This window comes from Poecilia formosa, unplaced genomic scaffold (genome assembly GCF_000485575.1).
Source record: "Poecilia formosa unplaced genomic scaffold, Poecilia_formosa-5.1.2 Scaffold291, whole genome shotgun sequence".
NCBI lineage: Eukaryota > Metazoa > Chordata > Actinopteri > Cyprinodontiformes > Poeciliidae > Poecilia > Poecilia formosa.
In genome coordinates, this window is record NW_006800230.1 from 74101 (window position 1) to 94643 (window position 20543).

The following is a 20543-nucleotide window of genomic DNA, read 5'->3' on the forward strand; positions in this document are numbered from 1 at the left end:
GACCTGGACACGTCACACACACAGAGACCTGGACACGTCACACACACACTCTGCTCCACTCTGACTGATACTGAGACTGAGACTGAGACTCAATCCTTTTTCCACGTTTGGATAGTTGCTGGTTTATCCACACACTGGGGAAAAATCCATAGCAACATGTTAGACCATAGACTGACCTCTGACTCTCAATGTGAAGCAGCTGCTTATAGGAAGCTGCTCTTCCGTTAAACAGTAACACATATGTTGCAATCCAGCCGCTCATTTACACGACACCAGAGACACTTTTTGACTCCAGGTCTCAGAGTGAAACTTTTTGGAAAAGTTTCGGTTATGCCCATGAAGTGCACCGTTTGAGTTTAGGCTACAGGATGAAGAACTCTGCAGGTGTGAAAGCTCACATACACAGAACGCAAGACTGTAACGCTGAACCTGTTCAGTTTAATGCAGTTTCTGATAAGGACTGTATGTGTCGCATGATAATTTGGTCCAGTGGAGATGGTTGCTGTTTTCTAACTGAGCTGGAAACTAGAGAAGTGGAAGCTAAGGGTCATCTATAGCAGATTTATGGCGCCATCTCAACTTCTCCCCAATCAGCATCCAAAAACACAGTCAGTGTCCAGACAGTGAAGCTTTAATTCACATAAAACTCCAAAGAAAAAACACGCATCATTTGTCAGTGCAACAACGCAAACACAAATTCGGTTCAACTCTAGTGGATCTAATGCAAAGGTTGTGGAAAGAGGTAATAAAGCAAAACCTCAACGGCATAAAAAAAACAATAATAAAGGAACTATCATTGATTCCCCAGCTGGAAACTCCTAATAATAACAAATCAACAGCAGAGAGAAGTGGAGCAAGCTTCCTGATGTCTACAGCACAGAGAAAATCTTATTGTCCTGGAGCTTGAGCAACTCGGGGAGAAGACAGACAGACGTCTGCTGGGTTGATGTACATTCCCTCAACCACAGTGAACTTCTACGTCTCTGACGTTGTGAGGATTCCTCTCCTCCGGCTCTTGTTCATCTAGCCGCCTCTCCAGGTCTGAGGGCGAAGGTTGTCCTGTCGCCGGTGGGTTGCTGGTTCAAAGCCCCGCTCCGTCTGTCTCAGACTTTGTGACACTTAATCTGATGGTGGTTGTCAGGCTACACGAGGGCAGCTGTGCTTACAGTGTCGTAGCCTACCACCATGACTGGGGTAAAAAAACTTTTTTTCTTCTTTTTTTTTTAACCAGTAGTGCTCTCAGTAGTTCTATGTAGGACAGAACTATAGCACACTGTGAACCCTTTGTGACACACTGGTGATTCTTGCATGAGAGGCATTCTGGGTCACTGGCAACATTTGCGTGGCAAACATTCCTGTTGCCTGAACATGCAGATACATCACCAATAGAAAACCCTTTCACAGCCAAACTGACTGGTTTCTTTTTTAGCATCATGGGCCGCCCCAGGCATGCCGCCCCAGGCAGAGAGCCACGTCGCCTGTATCAAAAACGATTGCTGCTACAGAAGGAGTGGGATTAGACCCTAATTTAGGGATTAAGTTAGGGATTAGACCCTAACTTGTATCATGTTTAAAGATTTTGCTCCACATCTCCTCTCCGGAGGTGAAACATGAATATTTAATTCCCATCGTAGATATTACAACCTCTCACCTACCCCAACCTAACATTTTGATTACACTGAATTCAAGTGAAAAAGATGCAGAGATCAAAATCCTGCCTGTTTCCTAGCTTGTCTTTTAATCCCACATCATCTTCAGCCCTGGAGGATTTTTGGTCCTGATTTCCTCCCAGAGGACCCGGACCGTCTGGACTGATCAGTGATACCTGGGCAGCACATGAACTGCTGAAAACCTGAGCCCCGACCCGGCAGCACTCCATCCGGGCTGTGAGGAAGAGCCATCACAGGCAGGACGTTCTTCCTCCAGGCGATGACTGCAAGTGAAGCACACCTCGGAGGCAGCGGCAGCTCCGCTGTTCTCATTAACAAAAACAGCAGCTGCTCCATTATCTGGGACATTTGGAAAACATAATTGTCATTACTGAGAGCGTGATCGTAGCTGCTCTGATTGCACAGAGTGTCTACGTCGTCACTCGAGCGCTTCCTTTTTACTTCGTTTCAAGTACATCAGTCTTGTAGTGTCACTGGGGAAGATTCCCTGCGACATTTTAAGACGTGTGTGTAAACAAGCACAGCCATAAATGCACCAAGCTTGTTTTCTTTAGAAACATAAGATAACGCTGAAGGCGTCCCGTCATTCTGACTCCTAAATCTAAACGTGTAGAGCTGTACATGCCAGTGACTTTTTGTTAGCTTGGTAAAGGCTGCATCGAATCCCCCTGCAGAAGTTCTCACTGGATCAAATTTAACGATTTATTAAAAATGCTTCCGATCTTTAGTGCTGCCCAGAGGCTCTTGGTCGGTTCCAACCCTCAGCTGAGGAACACCAAGCCTTTCCTGCTTTTTGTGTCGTATTTAGGCTCAGATTTATTGAGCTGTTGTTCTGTTAGGAGGTCATTAAATCACATGTTGGTGGACTCTGATGGTGACTGGTGGCTGATGGTTGTGCTGGATTTTATACAGGGGTATCAGAGTAAAGTGGGGCTGACTTTAAACTTATGCCACCCTCTAATTAATACTAGTACTAATTAAATACATAGAAGCTTTTGACAAAATTAGAAAAAGTACAAGCAAACCTTTTCAAGGCTGGATGGTGATATATTTGCTAGTTTTAAAACGTTTCTTCCAGTCTAAAGCTGCGTTCATACAGCAGGTCAGGATGCTCAGTTCCAGTGTTAGGGTTAGTTAATACTTTTCAAAGTATTAACTCGTGTGTGGATGAATTGCAACTCTGCAAGCGCAGAAGAAGAATGTAGATGTCACACAGCGGCGCGTTGTTTATGGAAGCAATAATGGCCGCCGCCATCTACGACTCAGTTTTTAAGGATACTCGGCAACGGGAGCCGACAGCATCATCACATCATAACAAGATGAAGGAAGCTAATGGACAAAAAACACAACTGATGGGAATGGTCAGTCAGATCCAAGAGTGGTAGGGCTGTGATGCGATGCACTGACGCAGACTTCTTCTGCTGCGTAATTATGACGCACATCTTAATTCTGCTAAAATGCGACACGACGCTTAGAAAACATTTAGATATTTATCCAGCTTAGTAGCATGGAAGTGGCACAAGTCAGATTTTTTTTTGAATTGAACCATTCTGATCTAAAGGCGTGGAAACGTCAGACGTAGTTCACATTTGGGCAAAAAAAAAAAAAAAAAAAAGTGGATTTGGGTCACATTTGCCTGCTGTGTGAATGTAGCCTACTACAATACACACAACTTTTAAAAAGCTCTGTAGAGAAATAATTCAGTTTTGCAGAATAACTGAAACAAACTGCTTATTTCTGCTTCTTATTCTACGGAGATGTTCAGTCTTTCTAATCCAACTCCAGAATGTGTGAAAATTCAGCTTTGCTCATCACCACAGTCAGAGTGGAGGATGGAGTTTGTCAGACTGGCCTGCAGCCTACCTAACATTTTGCCGCCCAAAGAACACGACTTTGTTTTTCTCAGAGAACGCCAGCTCTCCTCAGCTTCTGCTTCTCACTCTCAGCAGATTCCTTCATGACCTCTGAGGGAACAACAATTATTCAGTTATTAGCTCAAAGCTATTCACATGCACGGAGTTGCCCTTTAAGAACCTACCAACTGGCCTTGTACTCACACACAAGCATACACGCACACACACACGCACACACACGTTTCATGAATAAACATCCATACACATTCATCCTCCTCCTACTTACCCAGCGCCGTTCTTCGGCGTCATCTCTCCCTCATCCTGCTTTCTCTCTCTGCGACTGTGATTAACTCTCATTGTCTCTTCAAGGTTATGGACACACAGACACACACAGACATGCTCGCACGCATGCACATGCGCTTGTGTGTCTCTATGACAACCGGCTGCGCCCACACCCATGTCCTCAAAACCAACAAAGCCAATAACTTTGAAAGCTTTGAGGCGTTTGCCCATATGAAAAGGGTCTCATGTTTGTGTGTGTGTGTGTGTGTGTGTGTGCGTGTGTGTGTGCGTGTGTGTGTGTGAGAGACAGGATGAGAGAGGAAAAAATGGAAGAGGAAAGAAAAGAAGATGAATTAATCAATCACACTTGTTTTCCCAGTGTCAGGGAGAGTGTGTAACAATTTTTTAGATAAACCGGGCAGAGCACAGATAGGATTATGTGTGTGTGTTTGAGAAAACGGACATTCAGGGCTTTGACTGATGAGGTTATGAGAGCTCTGCTGAAAGTAATCGCCGTGGCAGATTGGAAGCCCAGGGTCTGTGCAGGTTGCATGGGGGGGATAAGAGCAGGCGGTGAGCAGTTCAAGGTCAACCCAAGGGGGAATGTCACTTTACCCCCCTGCGTCTTCAAACATCCTCTAATCTGATTGCTTACAGGAAATGCAGGTGGAGGAGCTCTCCGCCGTGCGACAGACGTTACAGGCCGACCTGGAGACATCGATCCGCCGCATCGTCGATCTGCAGGCCGCCCTGGAGGAAGTGGAATCGAGCGATGAGAGCGAGACCGAAAGGTAGTTGGACTCAAGGCATGGGGAGGGAAGTCTCCGATTAGATCATCCCCTCCAAGTTTTTATGGCAAATCTTTAACCACTGTGCTTCTGAATCCAGCGTTCAAACTGCAGTGGAGTCCTTCACTCGAAAAAAAGACCTGTAAGGAGCCGATGGGTGTGTTTGAGGTGGTAGTGTGCGGCTGTGCTTCAAGAGTTTGTTCATGTGACTAAATAACATTTCACCATAATGAGTGGTTTTGGAATTGGTTATATCTTTGAAAAAAGAATATAGCCTATTTTGGGATAATTCTTGATTTTCCAGTATCATCAGTGCTGGGTATAAGCTCCTGCACTGATCATAACATTGTACTCACCAAAGCTGCTTCACACTTCAGGCAGAGGAGCCTTAAGTTTTAAGCTACGCTTTGAACTTTGGACTCAGTATTCTGATCTACTGTTCCTGAAATCAAAATCCAAACTCATTTGTTCACATTTGTTGAAATCGTAATACCAAACACTACCTGATGGGTTAGCTCAAACTGACCTAAACCTGTTTGGGTCTGTATGCTTACTGAACCTCACAGTTGTCCAGTTTTCCTAAGAACCAGAGAAGTTCTTGTTTCCCAAAAATCATATCTGCTGTTTAAACAAGAGTTTTAAATCCAGTAAAACAACAAGCAGCTAATTCACTCACCACTCCTGTTGTTCTATGTCTGCTTTTGTTTTTTGTTTTTTTGTTTTTTTACATATATTTTCTACCAGTGGAATATTCTTCCAGACAGGCTTTAGTCCATGCATCCATTTACTGTTTTTATAAAGTTATGTTTTCCTCCTGCTCACAACTTTTTCAAGGCAAATAATTTGAAGTGCTACGCTAACATTAGCACATTAGCTGTTTTGTTGTGACTCAGTAGGAATTTAGCTTTTAAACATTTCAGTTAGAATACTTTTAGTCAAAAGACAAAAAGTTGTCTTCCTACTTCATAAATGTAGTACTTTAATCATTAGAAATGTTCATGCAGTCCAGGTACCAGAATGCTAACCAGGTCACAGATGGAGATCTGCTGCAGCCTTCAGACAGAACTTCTTTGATTGATAGGAAAAACCTACATATTTAGAGCAAACTTTTTCTTCTTTGGTTTTTACTGGCAGCTTACAGACTTAGTGGAGCAAACTTTACAAGCCATGTGCATGATAAGATGTCATTTAAAAAAAAATGACACTAGAAAACATGTACAGTGATTAAACATTTTTCTTTTGGGTAAAGTCTAAATGGAAAAGTATAAAGGAATCAATGGCTAAAAGGTTTCATTCTCCATTTTAAGTTACAAATAACAAATCTCTTTAGCTCATTGTGTGTGTGATCTGTTCCTGCAGTATGACATTGGTGAGAACAAGTTTATTACCGACATAGATATTGAACTTTGTAAATCAAATCAAAGTGCAAAGAATTATCCTTCAAGCAAAGTCAACTAAAATGACTGCATGTGCTGCTGTAGTGTCGCTGCTGTAAAAATGTTTATGACAGCCATAAATTAGATGTCATATTTAAATGATTTCAGGATCAACATGAAACAATGTTGCCATGAAGCATTTGCCTCCTTACCGACTTCTTCTGTTTATGTTGGACTTCAGTGTTTCAGACCATCAGACATGTGAATATCAGACACAGATAACACTAGTAAATGCAAAGGGCAGTTTTCAAATGATGATTTTATTGTTTTTGAAAGAAAAAGGCTTTCAAATGTCAGAATGATAGAATCAGGAAACGACTTGATAAAGCCTGTGAGGTGAGATTTCACACCTTCAACTAAAGAAATTCAAGAATATCAGAGTCATTTCTACATCTTTGAGACTCTTGCATACCATAGTGTCAGTGAGTTATTATCCACTCCTACGAGGGACCCAGATTACTTCCAGGGTGAATCAGCAACACATCCAGCAGGTCACAAAAAACCAAGTGCATCTGAAGCACCACTGAATCCTCAGTTGCCGCAGTAAAGGTCAAAGTTCAAGACTCCACAATATGAAATCGACTGAGCAAACATCCATAAAAGTCCTTCTAACCTGGCCTAAAAAAATAGAAAAGAGAAACAACATATTGAAAGTCTTGATCTAGTCAAAGCCTGGACTTCTATCCTATCCTAATCCTTTTGGTGACATGACCTTGAACTGACTGTTCAGGGTCAAGGACTGTCCAACACGTCTGAAGCTCTTAAAAATAAATCTGCAAAGAAGACTGGACCTAAACCCCCCAATGTGACGTAATCTCTATTTATTTATTTATTTATTTATTTATTTATTTATTTATTTATTCATTCATTTATTCATTCTTAACACCCTGTTAGGTGTTCCTTTAAGAGTTACTATTTTTTTAAATTTTGATGTGCTTTATTCGTGCACAATAACATTAAAAATAATTCTGATTCTGATTCTAAACAATTCTTCGGTTCAAGGGAAAATTACGTTTTCCCATAAGGCCAAGCTGCTGTAGGCACCGTAACGTTTCAAAAATACAAGTTGTGATTTGTACTGTTATCTTTGTTTAGTGATCTTGAAACAAAAGTGTGGCAGAAAGAATCTGTAAGGTGGGCAAATACTTTAATAGCTATGTGCAACCAGAAAATGATCCAGGATGAGATTGTTTTAATTCATGTTCTCAAGTAAATTCATAATGTAGTGCAGCTGCTTGTGGTGAAATCAGCAGTTATTGAGCTACTATGTTCATAAGGTGCATGCATGCGCCTCGCTGCCTTGCTGCTGGCTGCAGAAGCAAACGGTCAGCCCATGTGTTAAGGTGTCTCCCTCCCCCCTGCAGTGACTCTGTGTCCAGCGTCGGCTCTGTTGGCTCAAAGGACGTTGGAGAGGGCATTCGCTCCCGTAGAGGCGGCTCTCCTTACAGCAGCCAAGATGGCCGTCAGTCTGTCACTGACACCATGAGCACCTACAGTTTCCGGTGAGAGTTCACAACATCCATGCATCCAATTAAAGAAACGCATAACAACAAAAAAATTCAACCTACTAAATTTACAGTCTTACTTTTTTTTTATCCTTACAGTTTTATAATCTGTTAGAATAATTCTAATTATTTTTTAAAATGTTTTTTAAGATGGACAGTATTATGTGAAATTGATATTTTTTTTAGCTTTACATCACGTTATGTAATATCGTTCCCTTGTCAAAAACACCTTGAGTGTTGCCTTGATTCTTTCATGCATGTTTGAGAAATCCTTTAATCTCCATGGCAACCACCGAGCTGTGTAAAACACCTGATTGGACCTAGCTCTGCCTTCAAGACACGGCTATTTCTGCAGCACTTTTCTGCTGCAGTCGCCACGCTTCAGAGCTTCTGCCTCACAAAGCAGCCGACCCCTATGGCCCCTCCCACTCAGTTCCTTCAGACTAGCCATCAGCAATTAGCAAACACCTGGTGGAACGGTGCACCTGCTGAGCTCAGTATAGGAGCAACTCTAGTAAAAACGTTGTTAAAGGGTTAATAGAGGAGCCATGTTGTGATGACTTCCTGAAGGTGGAGTTTCAGAAAGAGTAGGAGTTTCTTAAAGACACAGGAGCACAATTTCAAGTTGTTAAATTACAAAGTCAATTTTCTTTTGATGTATACATCATTCTTTAAACAGGTAACATAGTGACTTCATTGTGCTATAAAATTATGTTAAATGTCTGGAAAACACATAACAGCGCTCCTTTAAGACACTTTTTCATTCATTTGGAGGAATGCTGAGGGTCACCGTCCATTGAGAAGACAACTTTAAGCCGAAGCCATAACTTCTCGGCTTGTGATGCTGCTTCATCTCCACATGATGTAAAGTCACAACACAACACAAGTGATTGTCCACTGCTGATGTGTGCTGGTCCAGGAGGAGTGAATGCTGCAATCAGTGACTTGAGGCAATCTAAATTCAAATGAAAAAAGAAAAAAAAAAACTGGGATTGGCTAAAGTAGGCAGGTCAAAGCTTTAGGAAGACTGAAAAAGGGAAAACTGGACTCAAAACTCTGTCTATAATACTAATAACTATGATAGTGGTATGATCAGGTACTGTAACAGACGTCTTTCTGTTATCCACTGCAGTTCTTGTTTGGACCCTGACGATGAGGGCTCTGAAGCCGACGGTGTTGGTGCCACTGGCGGTGCCAGACATCTCACCCAGGCTCCGTCCTCCTCGGCGCTGTCCAAGCTGCTGGACGGACTCCGGAAACGCAGGGCGAGCACAGAGGTGTCGGACGGGGCTGGCAGCACTGTCTCCCTTCCCATCTACCAAACCACCGGAGCCTCCACTCTCCGGCGGAGGGCCTCGGGTCTTTCCCTTGGTCCGGCGGACATCCAGGAGCTCCGGCCTGGCCCTGGCATCCTGAAACCGCCGTCTCCTCTGCTGCCACGCGCCGCCAGCTCTTGCTCTGTCGCCGATTCAGAGAAGCTCCCTCGCTTCAACTCGAGCAGCTCGGCCTCCTCGCTCCCGTCCCTGCCTCGCCTCTCCTCTCTGTCTTCTTCTCTTGCCGCCCGCCATCCTCCTCCGTCCCTGTCCATCCCCGAGGAGGACCACGATGAGCCCCTGCGCTTGACGGCCACTCCCTTCCAGCGCTCCCCGCAGCCGCTGCGGCGGTGCATGCTGGAGAGCGTCGCTGCTGCTGCAGACGGAGGCGAGGGGTCCCTGGGGTCAGAACCCATGGTCTTCCAGAACCGGCGTCTGACCGGCGACTGTGACGACGCTGCCTCAGACATCCTGCCCGCCATCCGCAGGGCCCAGTCCACCAGCAGCCTGGCCAGCTCCATCAGAGGAACCAGGAGGGCGCTGAGCGTCCACTTCGGAGAGCTGCCCCCGTCCACGCGCAGCAGGAAGAGCTCTGAGACGGAGTCGTCCAGTTCAGGCGGGTCTGGGGGAAGCTCCCAGGGCAGCGGGCCGCGGCGGAGGCTGGAACAACCGCAGGGACAGAGACTGGAGGCGGAGGGGAGCGAGGGGGGAGACGTGGCTTCAGTCATGAAGAAGTACCTAAGGAAGGAGGTCGACTGATGCAGGCCAGGTGAGCTGTAGACAGGAAGTGGAGTGCCGGGTTTCCTTCAGTGTATCATAAGCCTGGCGGGCCACCAGGCTGTACTTCCTCCCCCACCAGGCTGAGCATTGTTTGTTTGTTTTAAGTTGTTTATTTTTACACACCAGGAACATTAACTGTGTTTTTGCTACAATCTTTGTTTATATTCTGCTGATGTTTAAGAAACACAACTTTGCAATTGTGGTGTTTCCATTAAATAAAAATTAAATTCAAATCACATCGAATCACATGTGAATAAACTTGTTCCCATGATAAGTTATTAAAGATTATGGCAGCAGTGGATGTAAACAGTTACATGAGATTTATTCATAAAACAGCTATGGTGCTAATGCTCATCTTCTGTCAGCCAATCAGAGGAGATGTCAGCATCTTATTCAGGTTTTGGAGCAATAGGCCCCGCCTACTTGGAAATCGTTTTGGGGAAATTGTAGTTTTTGACTTTACATAAGACTTATGGATTCTACACACTAGAATTATACACAACTTTTTATGAACTGTGTGATCCTGTGAGCTTTAGTGGAGTCAGATGCAGCATCACCTCCTGCTACTTCCTGGCAGGTTCCAGTTAGCCAGATGTCACTGTATGTCCACCGGTAGTAACATCCAGCTGTGGATCACGTGACTCGTGTGATGTGAAAAAAGTTTCTCGATTCGGCCAGAAAAAAGCACCTCAACATGAGTTTTTGCACATTTCTAGAGTTGCAGACAGAACAGTCGGATGAAGCTCGGTTTCTTTTTTTTTTTGAACTGGTGCGTACCATTTTTGCCGTTCCTGCATCTGCCCATTGGCCTCACACCCTAATATTTCCAAATTACGACTCCAGTGAACCTTGGGAATTTTTTATAACTTTTAACATTTAACTCAGAAACACGACTGGCCGCTGGTGGACCGCCCTGCCTCTGGGCTTCACAGGTTTCCGGGGGAAACCCTGGAGTGGCATCTGAGGGAACATTTTCATTCACACATCAGGTTATTCATGCATCAAATGACTTCAATATCTGGGCCATATTTCCCAAAAGCATCTTAAGCTGATTGAGAAATCCAGCAGAGGGATCACAGCTGAAGTCACACCAGTGCAGCGTTTTATTTCTTCATGACTTAAAACAGGCAGGTCCCTTATCAACAAATGAGCCACCAACTTTGGCTGTTACTGATCCCACAGCATATTACTGTGTGCTAAAGATTTGCTTCTATTTCTGTAAAATATTGAAGTTCCTCTGAATTCCACACACAGATTTCAGCAACTATATCAAATTCTCACAACTAATCAAAACCCATAATTTAGCTTATATTAGGAGTTGAACACAATGAGACCAAAAGAAATTTGTAAATGGGTTTTATTGATTAATTACATTTTTTTGATTTATGAAGATTTTATATGTGGAAAATTAAGATTTTTTTTTTCACCAATGCACTTATTGTGTATTGTAGGTCAACTCTACACTAAAATTATTTTTTAATGACAAGGGAAAAAAAGTCATATTACAAGAATACAGTCATAATACAATAAAGTGAAAATAATACGAGTATAAAGTTTTAGTATTACCAGAATAATGTTATAATATTAGGAGAATAAAGTTTATCAGGACTCCAACATGAAAAATAACAAAACAATAAAAAACTAAAATGAGCAATGTTGGTAAAGTTATACTTTGTTGTTGGTTTTACAAATGAAAAAATATTTAATCTGTTAACACATCGGCATCAAATTATTATCAGTAGCAGGACTTTTAATGACACATGGTGCAAACAAATATATCCATGTGTGATTTTAATTTTGTTTCTTATTTAATGGAAACATAAATGAGAAGTTATGTTTTATTAACACAATATTGAGAAATTGTGCACACTTTTGTAATGGAAACTCAGCCAGTGAGAACACAGTGTACAGTTATGTCTTTTCATATGATGTACTCTGGTTGGCTTTTATTTCAAAGCTAAAAATTCAACTTAAAAATATAACCAATATATATATATATTTTTTTGCAGATTTTTTCTAATCCAGCATATCCATGCACTTTATTATTATTATTATTATTATTATTATTATTATTATTATTATTATTATTATTATTATTATGCTTGAAGAATTATACAAATGTGTTCAGAACACAGCTTTAAGGAGAAAAATGTGATCATTATCAGGGAAACGCAGCCATGATTATTTTGGCAGCGCTGCGCAGCAACCATCAGCCACGGCCATTAATCACATAAAACAGAACAAAATAACAACGTCATTTTCTCCCAAATGAGCTGCTCCTGCTGAGGGTCGGTGTAGCATGACTCAGGCTGAATTAAAGAGGCCTTTTTGTTTCCATTCCCGGCTGAATATGAGGAGAGGTTCTTAAGTGGTAGACGGATCCGGGCCCGGGCTTGTATCTGCAGCTGAACATCATATCACACCCTGCTTTCACATCAACCTCTCTGTTCTGACCATCATGTTCTTTTTTTTTTTTTTTTTTTAATATCCCATCAGCCTCCTCGTGTGTTGGCTTCCAGCTGTGAGCTTCAAAGAGACTTGCAGACCACAGGATGCTGAATGAAATGCTTTGGAAGTCAACGCTGATGCTTTAGACTCCTCCTCTGGATATTAAAGCCACCGAGAAAGGAAAAAAAGCACACTCTCTGTATTTTCAAATACGTTCTGTTTGTACATGATTAAAAATGAATGAATAATTTTGGAGTTGTGTCTATGTGCATTTCTTACTTTGAGTCATTCATTTGAGTTTATTTGTATGTTACTGTTCTTTTTCTTTTTTTTAAAATCCTTTTTCACTCAGAAAATGTTTCTTACACATATGGAAAATGTGCTTCACACTTAATGTGTGAAACTTTAATAAAGATATGTTTTTTCCATATCTATTCAACCTGTCACCATGTTGTGACAGTTTAGTATCAGAGATCATTTGTGAAAAAATGTAGGTTCTCCCAGTGTTACTATTGTGGTCCTCAAACAGGCACCGCTTCTGGTCAAAAACAACCAATCAGAGCCAGGAGGAGGGTCTTAGACCTGCTAATCATCCCTATGCACCCTGCTCATTGTGCCAACGGTGGAAAAATAACTTACCATTATAGGAAAACCATTTATCTGCCGTCATCAGTTTGTATGCTAACTAGCCTGAACAGTTGTGGTGAACCAACTGTAGCATAGCAAAGAGCAACAGTGAGCATGAGAGTGATTGACAGCAATAAGACCCTCCTCCTGGTTCTGATTGGTTGTTTCTGACTGAGTGGTGTAGCAAAAAAATCATTAATGCATGTGAAGCAGAGGAACAAACAACGGTAGCAAAAAAAAAAAAAAAAAAGATAACAAAAGTTATACTGCAGCTTTAAGGCCCCGTCTAAAAACACTTACAAGTGCCTATTTTAATACTTCAAATACTCAAGAGTGGAAACCATCTTGGCACTATAACAGAAGATAACTACAGTGTTCCTGATAGCCACTCTTGTCTAATAGCCAATCAGCATCAAGGAAAATGAATGGTGCTCCTGAATCGGCTGCTTTACAAACACCAGCTAACAGAAGGTCAAGCAGCCTTCTGAAACTGTCTTTCATGTCAAATATTTTAAATATACTGAACACAAAAAATCAGTGAGTAGGCAAATTTTCTGCAAATAATTTGGAGTATTCACAAAAACAAATCTAGGAATAGGTGAATTAACAAATTGAAGTCAGAGGTCTGGTGAATCATTAATATGACTCAATTTGAACTTGTTTTAATTGAATTGTAGGAAACTGTCTCTGTGGTCTTACAGAATAAAATAAAATCCTTTCCTGTCCCACGTTGGGGAAATTCAGCTGCATCAAGTTAAAGTGAAAGTTGTGATGTTCTGTTGTCTTCATGATTGATTGCCTGCTGATCAAACTGTGTTTGCTAAAATGTCAAATGTGTAAAAATTCCACTCAGCTGCTCGTCCTTCTTTCTGGATATGAACCAGAATGATGGAGTATTAGCTTGATTGTAACGTGCAGAAATAATTCCTCGTTGAGTGTAAGGGAGCATCGTGGTTCAATGGCTTCATCAGTGAACACGCTTCAGTGAGTGCCTGGTTAGTGATTGAGTAGGTGTGGAGTGTTGTCCAATTTTGCTCTCTTGGAGAACCTGCTCATCTGTGCTCCTGTCTGCTCAGGGTCATGTTCCACCAACACAATGTTGCAGTTCCTGCGTGTGGACTCTTTCTCTCTGACATTGCTTTGCCAGAATGTACCAACACTGATAACTAAGACTCCAGCTATCTCAGAAAACGGTAGCTGTTCCAGGAACATTTATTGTGTGTAATGTGATCTACTCTGGCTCTGGTTGGAGATGGACTGGTGAAACCCAGACAACTGTAACCTTATGAAAGAGAACTCCTGCAAAAATAGTAGAGGAACAACCTTTTTTTTTTTTCAGTTTTTTCAGTAACTAGAAAAGTGTTCAAATATGTTGTATGCTGTGCTATCAAATAGTCATATCAAAAGACTGGATAAACAGGCCAATGTTAGAACAATGCTATGCAAGAGGAAAGGTATTGGCGAAGAGTCATGGTGAATAATGAAGAGCTAACTGTTCACATTGTCCTCTGCATAATGACAATGAGCTTTGTACCCGTGTTATACCACATATTAATGTTTATGGAGTCACTTCATCGTATGCTATGAACAACTGAACTTTCATGTTTCATTGATGATTCAGTCCCATCTCTGCTGACTTCTAAAGATTCTTTTCCATCAGTGCCTGAATTTCAAAGATTAAAGGCGCAGCGCTACAAGACTCAAAGACGCTGCACTGTGGGATTAAGAGTAAAATATATTGAAGAACTCCAGCAGCAGCTTGCAGAGATGAAACTCTTAGACTGCATATATTTATTCACTCTTACAGTCTATCTGTAAGCATAGAGTTTCTGGATAAACTGTACAGCATGTTGTGTCCCTTTCCATCCTGCTTTACAGTAATTATTTGATGGAATGTTTTCACTTCCAAAGTGCTTTAATGCACACTTGGATTATGCCTACAACATTTTGAGCATTACGTGCTTCTTCTTGTTTAAATGGTTTTACGAAGGAAGCTCATGGCCTACTTTAGCACCTCAAAGTGACGCAGGGTGTCGTACAGCCGAGTTTGCTGATTGGCCAAGAGTCTTGACCTATTTCTCCCAAGAGGTTTTTCAGGATTTCCAACTAGTTGAGAAGTGAATGTATATGCTGCACAGAGCTTCTGGATAGACAGAATTCATTGTTTATCACAGACATTAAAACATATACAAAGTACAAACAAATGTAGAATTCATTTTGAGTCCACGTATGAGGACAGTAAGTGACGATGGGAAAGTAAAGTGGAACTCCTTGTTTTTTTCGTACAAACCTGGCAACTAAAACAGATTCTATTCCATTTTCAAAAGGCCCATCCATCCATCCATCCATCCATCCATCCATCCATCCATCCATCCATCCATCCATCCATCCATCTTGAAGGATTGTTTTGTTAGACTAACAGGCCCAGAAGGGAAAACCAAGTATCCTCATGTTTAATCAAATTACATTTGTCTGATAATAAAATTAGTTAATGTTTGAATGTAACAAAATAAAGTAAAACAAGAAATCTATAAGGACTCGTATACTTTTCATAGCACTGCTGTACTTCTGTGGCAGCATTCTGTGGAAAGCAATGAATGCGCCGCGGAACAACGAGCGCTCATTAGGAGCTGAACAGCTGCACATTAGGTGTGCCACATCAGTGGAGGAGCGTCCTCTGTGATTACATCCCCGCTGCATCAGATCCTCTCAGCTCCATCCGGGCTGAGCAGGAGTCCCGTTCACTGAGCCTGCTGCTGCTGCTGCTGCTGCTGCTGCTGCTCTAATTGGAACAGGACCGGGGTCTCCCTCTGACTCAGATGCGTCTCATATCAACTCATGCAATCAAACACGCTGTCAGCAGTGAACGACTTCAGTTAAATCCTGTTTTCCCGAGACTTGCTAATAAAATTGATGAGGCAATAAAATGCGCGTACCGAAAGCATTCCTTAGATGAGTGAGTCTCGGTTCATATCAGGTTTTTCCAGGTGAAATCTGACTGACTGCAGGCCGGTGTCACCAAATGTTGCTTGTTAGAGAGTCTTAACGATAAGAGGAGCAATGCAGGTTCTCCACTTTAGCAAATCTTCTCTGCCTCAGGGCATCTCATGCTGAGAGCTGGAAACCCCCACTGCCACAGTCTGCATTGCAGGATGTGTATTGAAGTCAGGAGATTCATTTGTATGGACAGTTATATAGGCTGAGCAGCACTAAAATAATGTTTTATATGTAATATAAAGTTATTAAAAACAGAAGATGATGTTGATAGGCAATGGTGTCAAAGCAAGTGGATATATAAACGCATTATTTGTTTTTTGTAATGCACGGGAACCTAAATCTATGTTTTCTCAAACACAAATACAGTTCTCTCAAATCTTCTCTTTTTATAAATAATCGTTTACAGTGATATTAAACAGCAAAGAGCATAAAAATGTTTTCCCAGATATCCAGTTAAGTCTGGGCTTTAGAGCATTACCAACATCTGGTAACTAAGGGTGATTTTTTTTCCCTCTGAAGCCCCATTGGAAACTAAGGGAACTAAAGAAAATAAAAATAAAAATCTAAATATTACATGAAGGATCCCTGCACACAACATTTATTCATATCAGTCTATTTAAAAAGCAAGAAACAAAACAACTTTGCACTTTAAAAAGAAGTTTATTATCTATTATTATCTATTTAAAAAAAAAGCATCACAGTGCTGAAGTGACTCCCAGTCTGCAGCTGCTGGTCAACTTTGTGTGACCTGCTCTGCACCACTGACTGTCTGGATCCCAGAGAATAATTACATGTTGGTTTTCAGTTCATCATAAAACAGAATGTTGCTCCTAATGTAAACGAGCTTCAGTTCATCATTGAGGTCTACAAACTTTTTTTGCCTTGTTCTGTCTCACCTGTTTGCGAACTGCTATCTTTTGCCACAGCAAACAAGAAGCTGTGACCTACAGGCCTCTGCTGTGCAGTACAACGGAGCCATGTGCTGTCAGAGTATACATCTCATGGCAAAGGCTTAACGACCCCCTACTTCACCCCCCGCCTTCCTTCTCACAGGAATTTGTAAAGAAAACACAACAGCGGCAGGAGAGCTAGGACCAATGGCTGTAAAGTAAAGAGATAAAAGAGATGAGATTGGGCTTAAGATGGAGATGGAGGAGAAGGAGGGATTGTAGATTACAAAGAGAATCAGATAGGATGAGGATAGATGAGACAAGGAGCGAGCCGGGGATGGATGGTGGGGGGAGTGATGCTTCTCAGAACGAACGATATCTCTCCTCCCTCTAAAGCCGCCGTCTAATCATTTCATTCTTTGTTTGGCAGAGATGGAGGAGACACGCAGCTCTGACTGCCTCAGCACATAAAGGCAAAAGTTTAGGAGTTTTATACGTGGCACTGATGATTCTGTTCAGTCGAAAGATGGTACAAAACAGCAGAATGGTATACCAATAACATGACTATGTCTTTTGTAAATGTGTATATAAAGTACAGAATGGGAAATGGGGATATTTTTGTGGTTAGGACAGAGAATCGGTTTACAATGTTGGACAAAAATGAGTAATGACTTAAAAAGCCATAAAAGTGGCCTCATGTGAAAAGTAAATGCTGCCACTGTTGGTGGCAACATCAGCCATCCAGTGGTACCGATAACTGGAAATGAGTCTTTAAAGGGGCAGTATGTAACTTTTATTTAAAAACAAACAAAAAAAAAAGTATTTGTTGATACTGTCACTATGTTGTGATAGGATGGTGTGAGACAGATTATCTGAGAAAAAAAATCAAGCTCCTCTAAATTCTTCCAGAGCAAGCTACAATCAACCAATCGGAGCCAGGAGGCGGGTCTTAGTGCTGTCAATCAAGCCTGCATGTGCAAGAATGGCATATCACTCAAGTTTATGTGTGGGAAAACAGACAAGCGAGTTATTTTTGACAATATAGTGTACATGCATAAAAAAATTAAAAAAAAAAAGCCAGTTATTGAATCAGTGCCTGGTATCTGAGACCCAACTATGAGCCATGCTGCCTCCAGTGCTGCGGTGACAGAGCGGGGTGGGGATGGTGAACGCTGTGGGCTCACCGTAGAAACGGCTGTCAACTGTCCTCACTTAGACAGAGACATTTAGTATTTGAAAAAGCACTTGTGCGAGCTGAGCAGTGAAAACTCAGCTTTCAAAGTCTGGGAGCGCCGAAGCTGCTCTGTGGAAAATTGGACTTCTTCGTGCCAAGAGAATTTGTCTTGCCTGTGTAATGAGCTTTAAACGCTTAAAAATGAAGTCGGGCAAGGCAACAGTGTGCCACACTAGCAAGAGATATGCTAGGGGTGGCCTGCCATCTGTTAGCAGATCACTCTATCTGCAGTGATTCCTTATCAACAGGAGGCACAAACACCTCCTGAACACAGAATACACAAAACAGATTTCATGAACGTTTCTACAGTGGATATTTCCACTTTGTATTACTGATGGGCCACTTTATTAATGAAGATGACTTGCTAAAGTTCAAAGCAAATGTCAGAATGGGAAAGAAGGAGGATTTAAGTGACTGTTAAGGTGGCATGTTTGCTGGTGCAAAATAAGACGGTGCAGAATCAAACTAGTTCACACAAAAATGTCACAATTTGCACTGTAACAAAATATATCACCAGTAAGGTCCAGTTTATACAACTTATCAGCAAGAAAGGTTTTAGTGTTTAGTCACTCTATGCCAAAATTATTATAGACAACTAAAACTAACATAATAACAAAAACTTAAATTGAAAAAATATTTCTATTAACTGAAATATATAAAAACTATAACTAACTGAAACGATACCATAAGTTTATAAAGCTAACTAAAATATACTGAAATTATAGCTATAATATCCTTAGTTTTAATGTTTATGAGTCTATTTATTAGCCTTTTGATCTGATGTCAAATTGATTTTTCTCTTTTCCAGCTGTCAGCTGTCCATATATCTCACTTCTCCATTCTCCTCCCGGAGGCGCTGACGCTTTTATACGCAAAATGCCAACAGCAAAAGCTGGGAGAAAACAGCAGGGTGAGCTGCTGTTCAACAATAATAATACAGTTTCTAAAAATGGTATCTCCTGTTCATTACCAAAACAATGTAAACATAATCACAATGCAACATTTTGACCTTTTTGAATTCTGCACCTAAAATTAACCAAGGTATGAAAAAACTAAAACTACCACGATAATTAATAAAAACTAAACTAAAACTAAACAATATCTAACTAATAATAACTAATAAAAAAGTAGCTAACACACTGTAAAAACTGAATTATTCAACAGTTACAACAAAATCAAACTGCAATACAAACCCTCTGCTCTCAGCATTAATAAATCCCACAGCTTACATGAACTTTGACCTGAGTGAAGTTGCCCACCCGTCCCCCCCATCTTCTTCAAATCAGACAAAATTGGTGTCAAATGTTTGTGCTACGTTTGTGCAGCAAAAAATTCTCATTTGTGCTACTATCATTTGAAATATATTAAGAAATTTTGTTGCACAGATATAGTCACATTGATTGGCACCAATTTAGTCTAATTTGAAGAAGGTGGAGATGGGGGGAGAAGGGGGCATCGTTGACCTTTCATGACCTCTGGAAATATTTCTTAATATTTCTAAAATTATAGTGGCACAAACAAGAATTTTTGCTGCATATACCAGCACAAACTTTTGACACCATTTTTGTCCGATTTGAAGAAGGTGGAGGGGCCAACCTCACTCCGGTGAATTTTGTTGAGATTTGTGAGATTGACAAAGGAGGCGCGGCTGCAGACTGATTCCAGTATTATTGCTGACAAAGTGAAATGAGTGAGAGGCACACTATATTTTCTCTGTCAACTATTAACATCACTGGCAGAGAACATAAACCGAGCCTTCAGGTGGCTCAGTTTAACCTTGAGAAAAAGTCGGCGGTTGTTTGGATTCATGGCAGAATCATGATCACCTGCAGCGCTGGAGAACACGACGCTCAGCTTTGCTGGAGCCGCTCGGCATTTCTCAGCCGCTGCATTTATCTTTTAACCACCTGCAGATTCCCGCTTTTTAATTGGTTCCCGTTCCCTCTGGTTGGTAACTAATTTCAAGTAGCCAAGTGAATCACCTGCTCGGCGCCCAGCAGCAGGAACACACGGCTGCAGCAGAACATAGAGGAGCATTGAGCAGCCACAGAGCCAGATTGTTTCCCCCTGGAGTTAGAACGGAGCGCATCAAATAAAACAGAAATGCTTCCAATAGACTCAGAGTTATTCCTGGTGCTGCTCTGGATCTCTCTGTGGAGGGATTTATTATGTTTTGGTTGTTTAACACGTTTCAGATCAACTTCATGCTTTTGATTAAACCTTCTTTCCAACTTAAAGCTATAAATAACCGCAGAACAAACTGGCGTATCAAAGCACGCATCTGAGGCGTTTCCTTTTGATACAATATTTTAGTACATTTTTAAGTTGAGTAAAAATAACACAACAGCAGCTCAGGAAAATGAAATGCTTTTCTCCATGTGTTCTGTTTGCATTACCTGACTCTGAGCCTCGTCTATCCCTGACACTGATTGCTGCAACGTTCCACCTCCCTCCTGTCACGCTGCTTTCCTGAAACTGAAGTAGAGCTGCTTTGCTGTGAGCTGTTTAAAAGTCTGAAGTTGAGCAACTCATGCAGGAAAAAAATGAGCAGATAATTCTGCATTGGAAATGATTATTATTATTATTTTTTGTAATTGGTATGGTGTAACATCCTAATCTTAAACGATGTGTTTTCATTTGCTGTAAGCAGACGTTCATCATAATTAACAGGAATAAAGGAAACATCAGGTTGTGTATAATTAATCTACACAATATGTTTC

At 41.4% G+C, this 20543-nt stretch overlaps 1 protein-coding gene across 1 annotated transcript in view; it reads left to right on the forward strand.

Annotated features, from left to right (window-relative positions):
- The window catches only part of myo18b (myosin XVIIIB), a 50862-nt gene extending 38532 nt beyond the window's left edge, over window positions 1-12330 (forward strand). Inside the window, exons 38-42 of the mRNA XM_016681721.1 lie at window positions 4463-4596; window positions 4694-4735; window positions 7394-7531; window positions 8667-9616; window positions 12124-12330. Of these exons, the coding sequence (XP_016537207.1) occupies window positions 4463-4596; window positions 4694-4735; window positions 7394-7531; window positions 8667-9606 (1254 nt within the window). The 3' untranslated portion in view covers window positions 9607-9616; window positions 12124-12330. The remainder of the gene's footprint in view (window positions 1-4462; window positions 4597-4693; window positions 4736-7393; window positions 7532-8666; window positions 9617-12123) is intronic.
- The last annotated feature ends 8213 nt before the right edge of the window (window positions 12331-20543 follow it).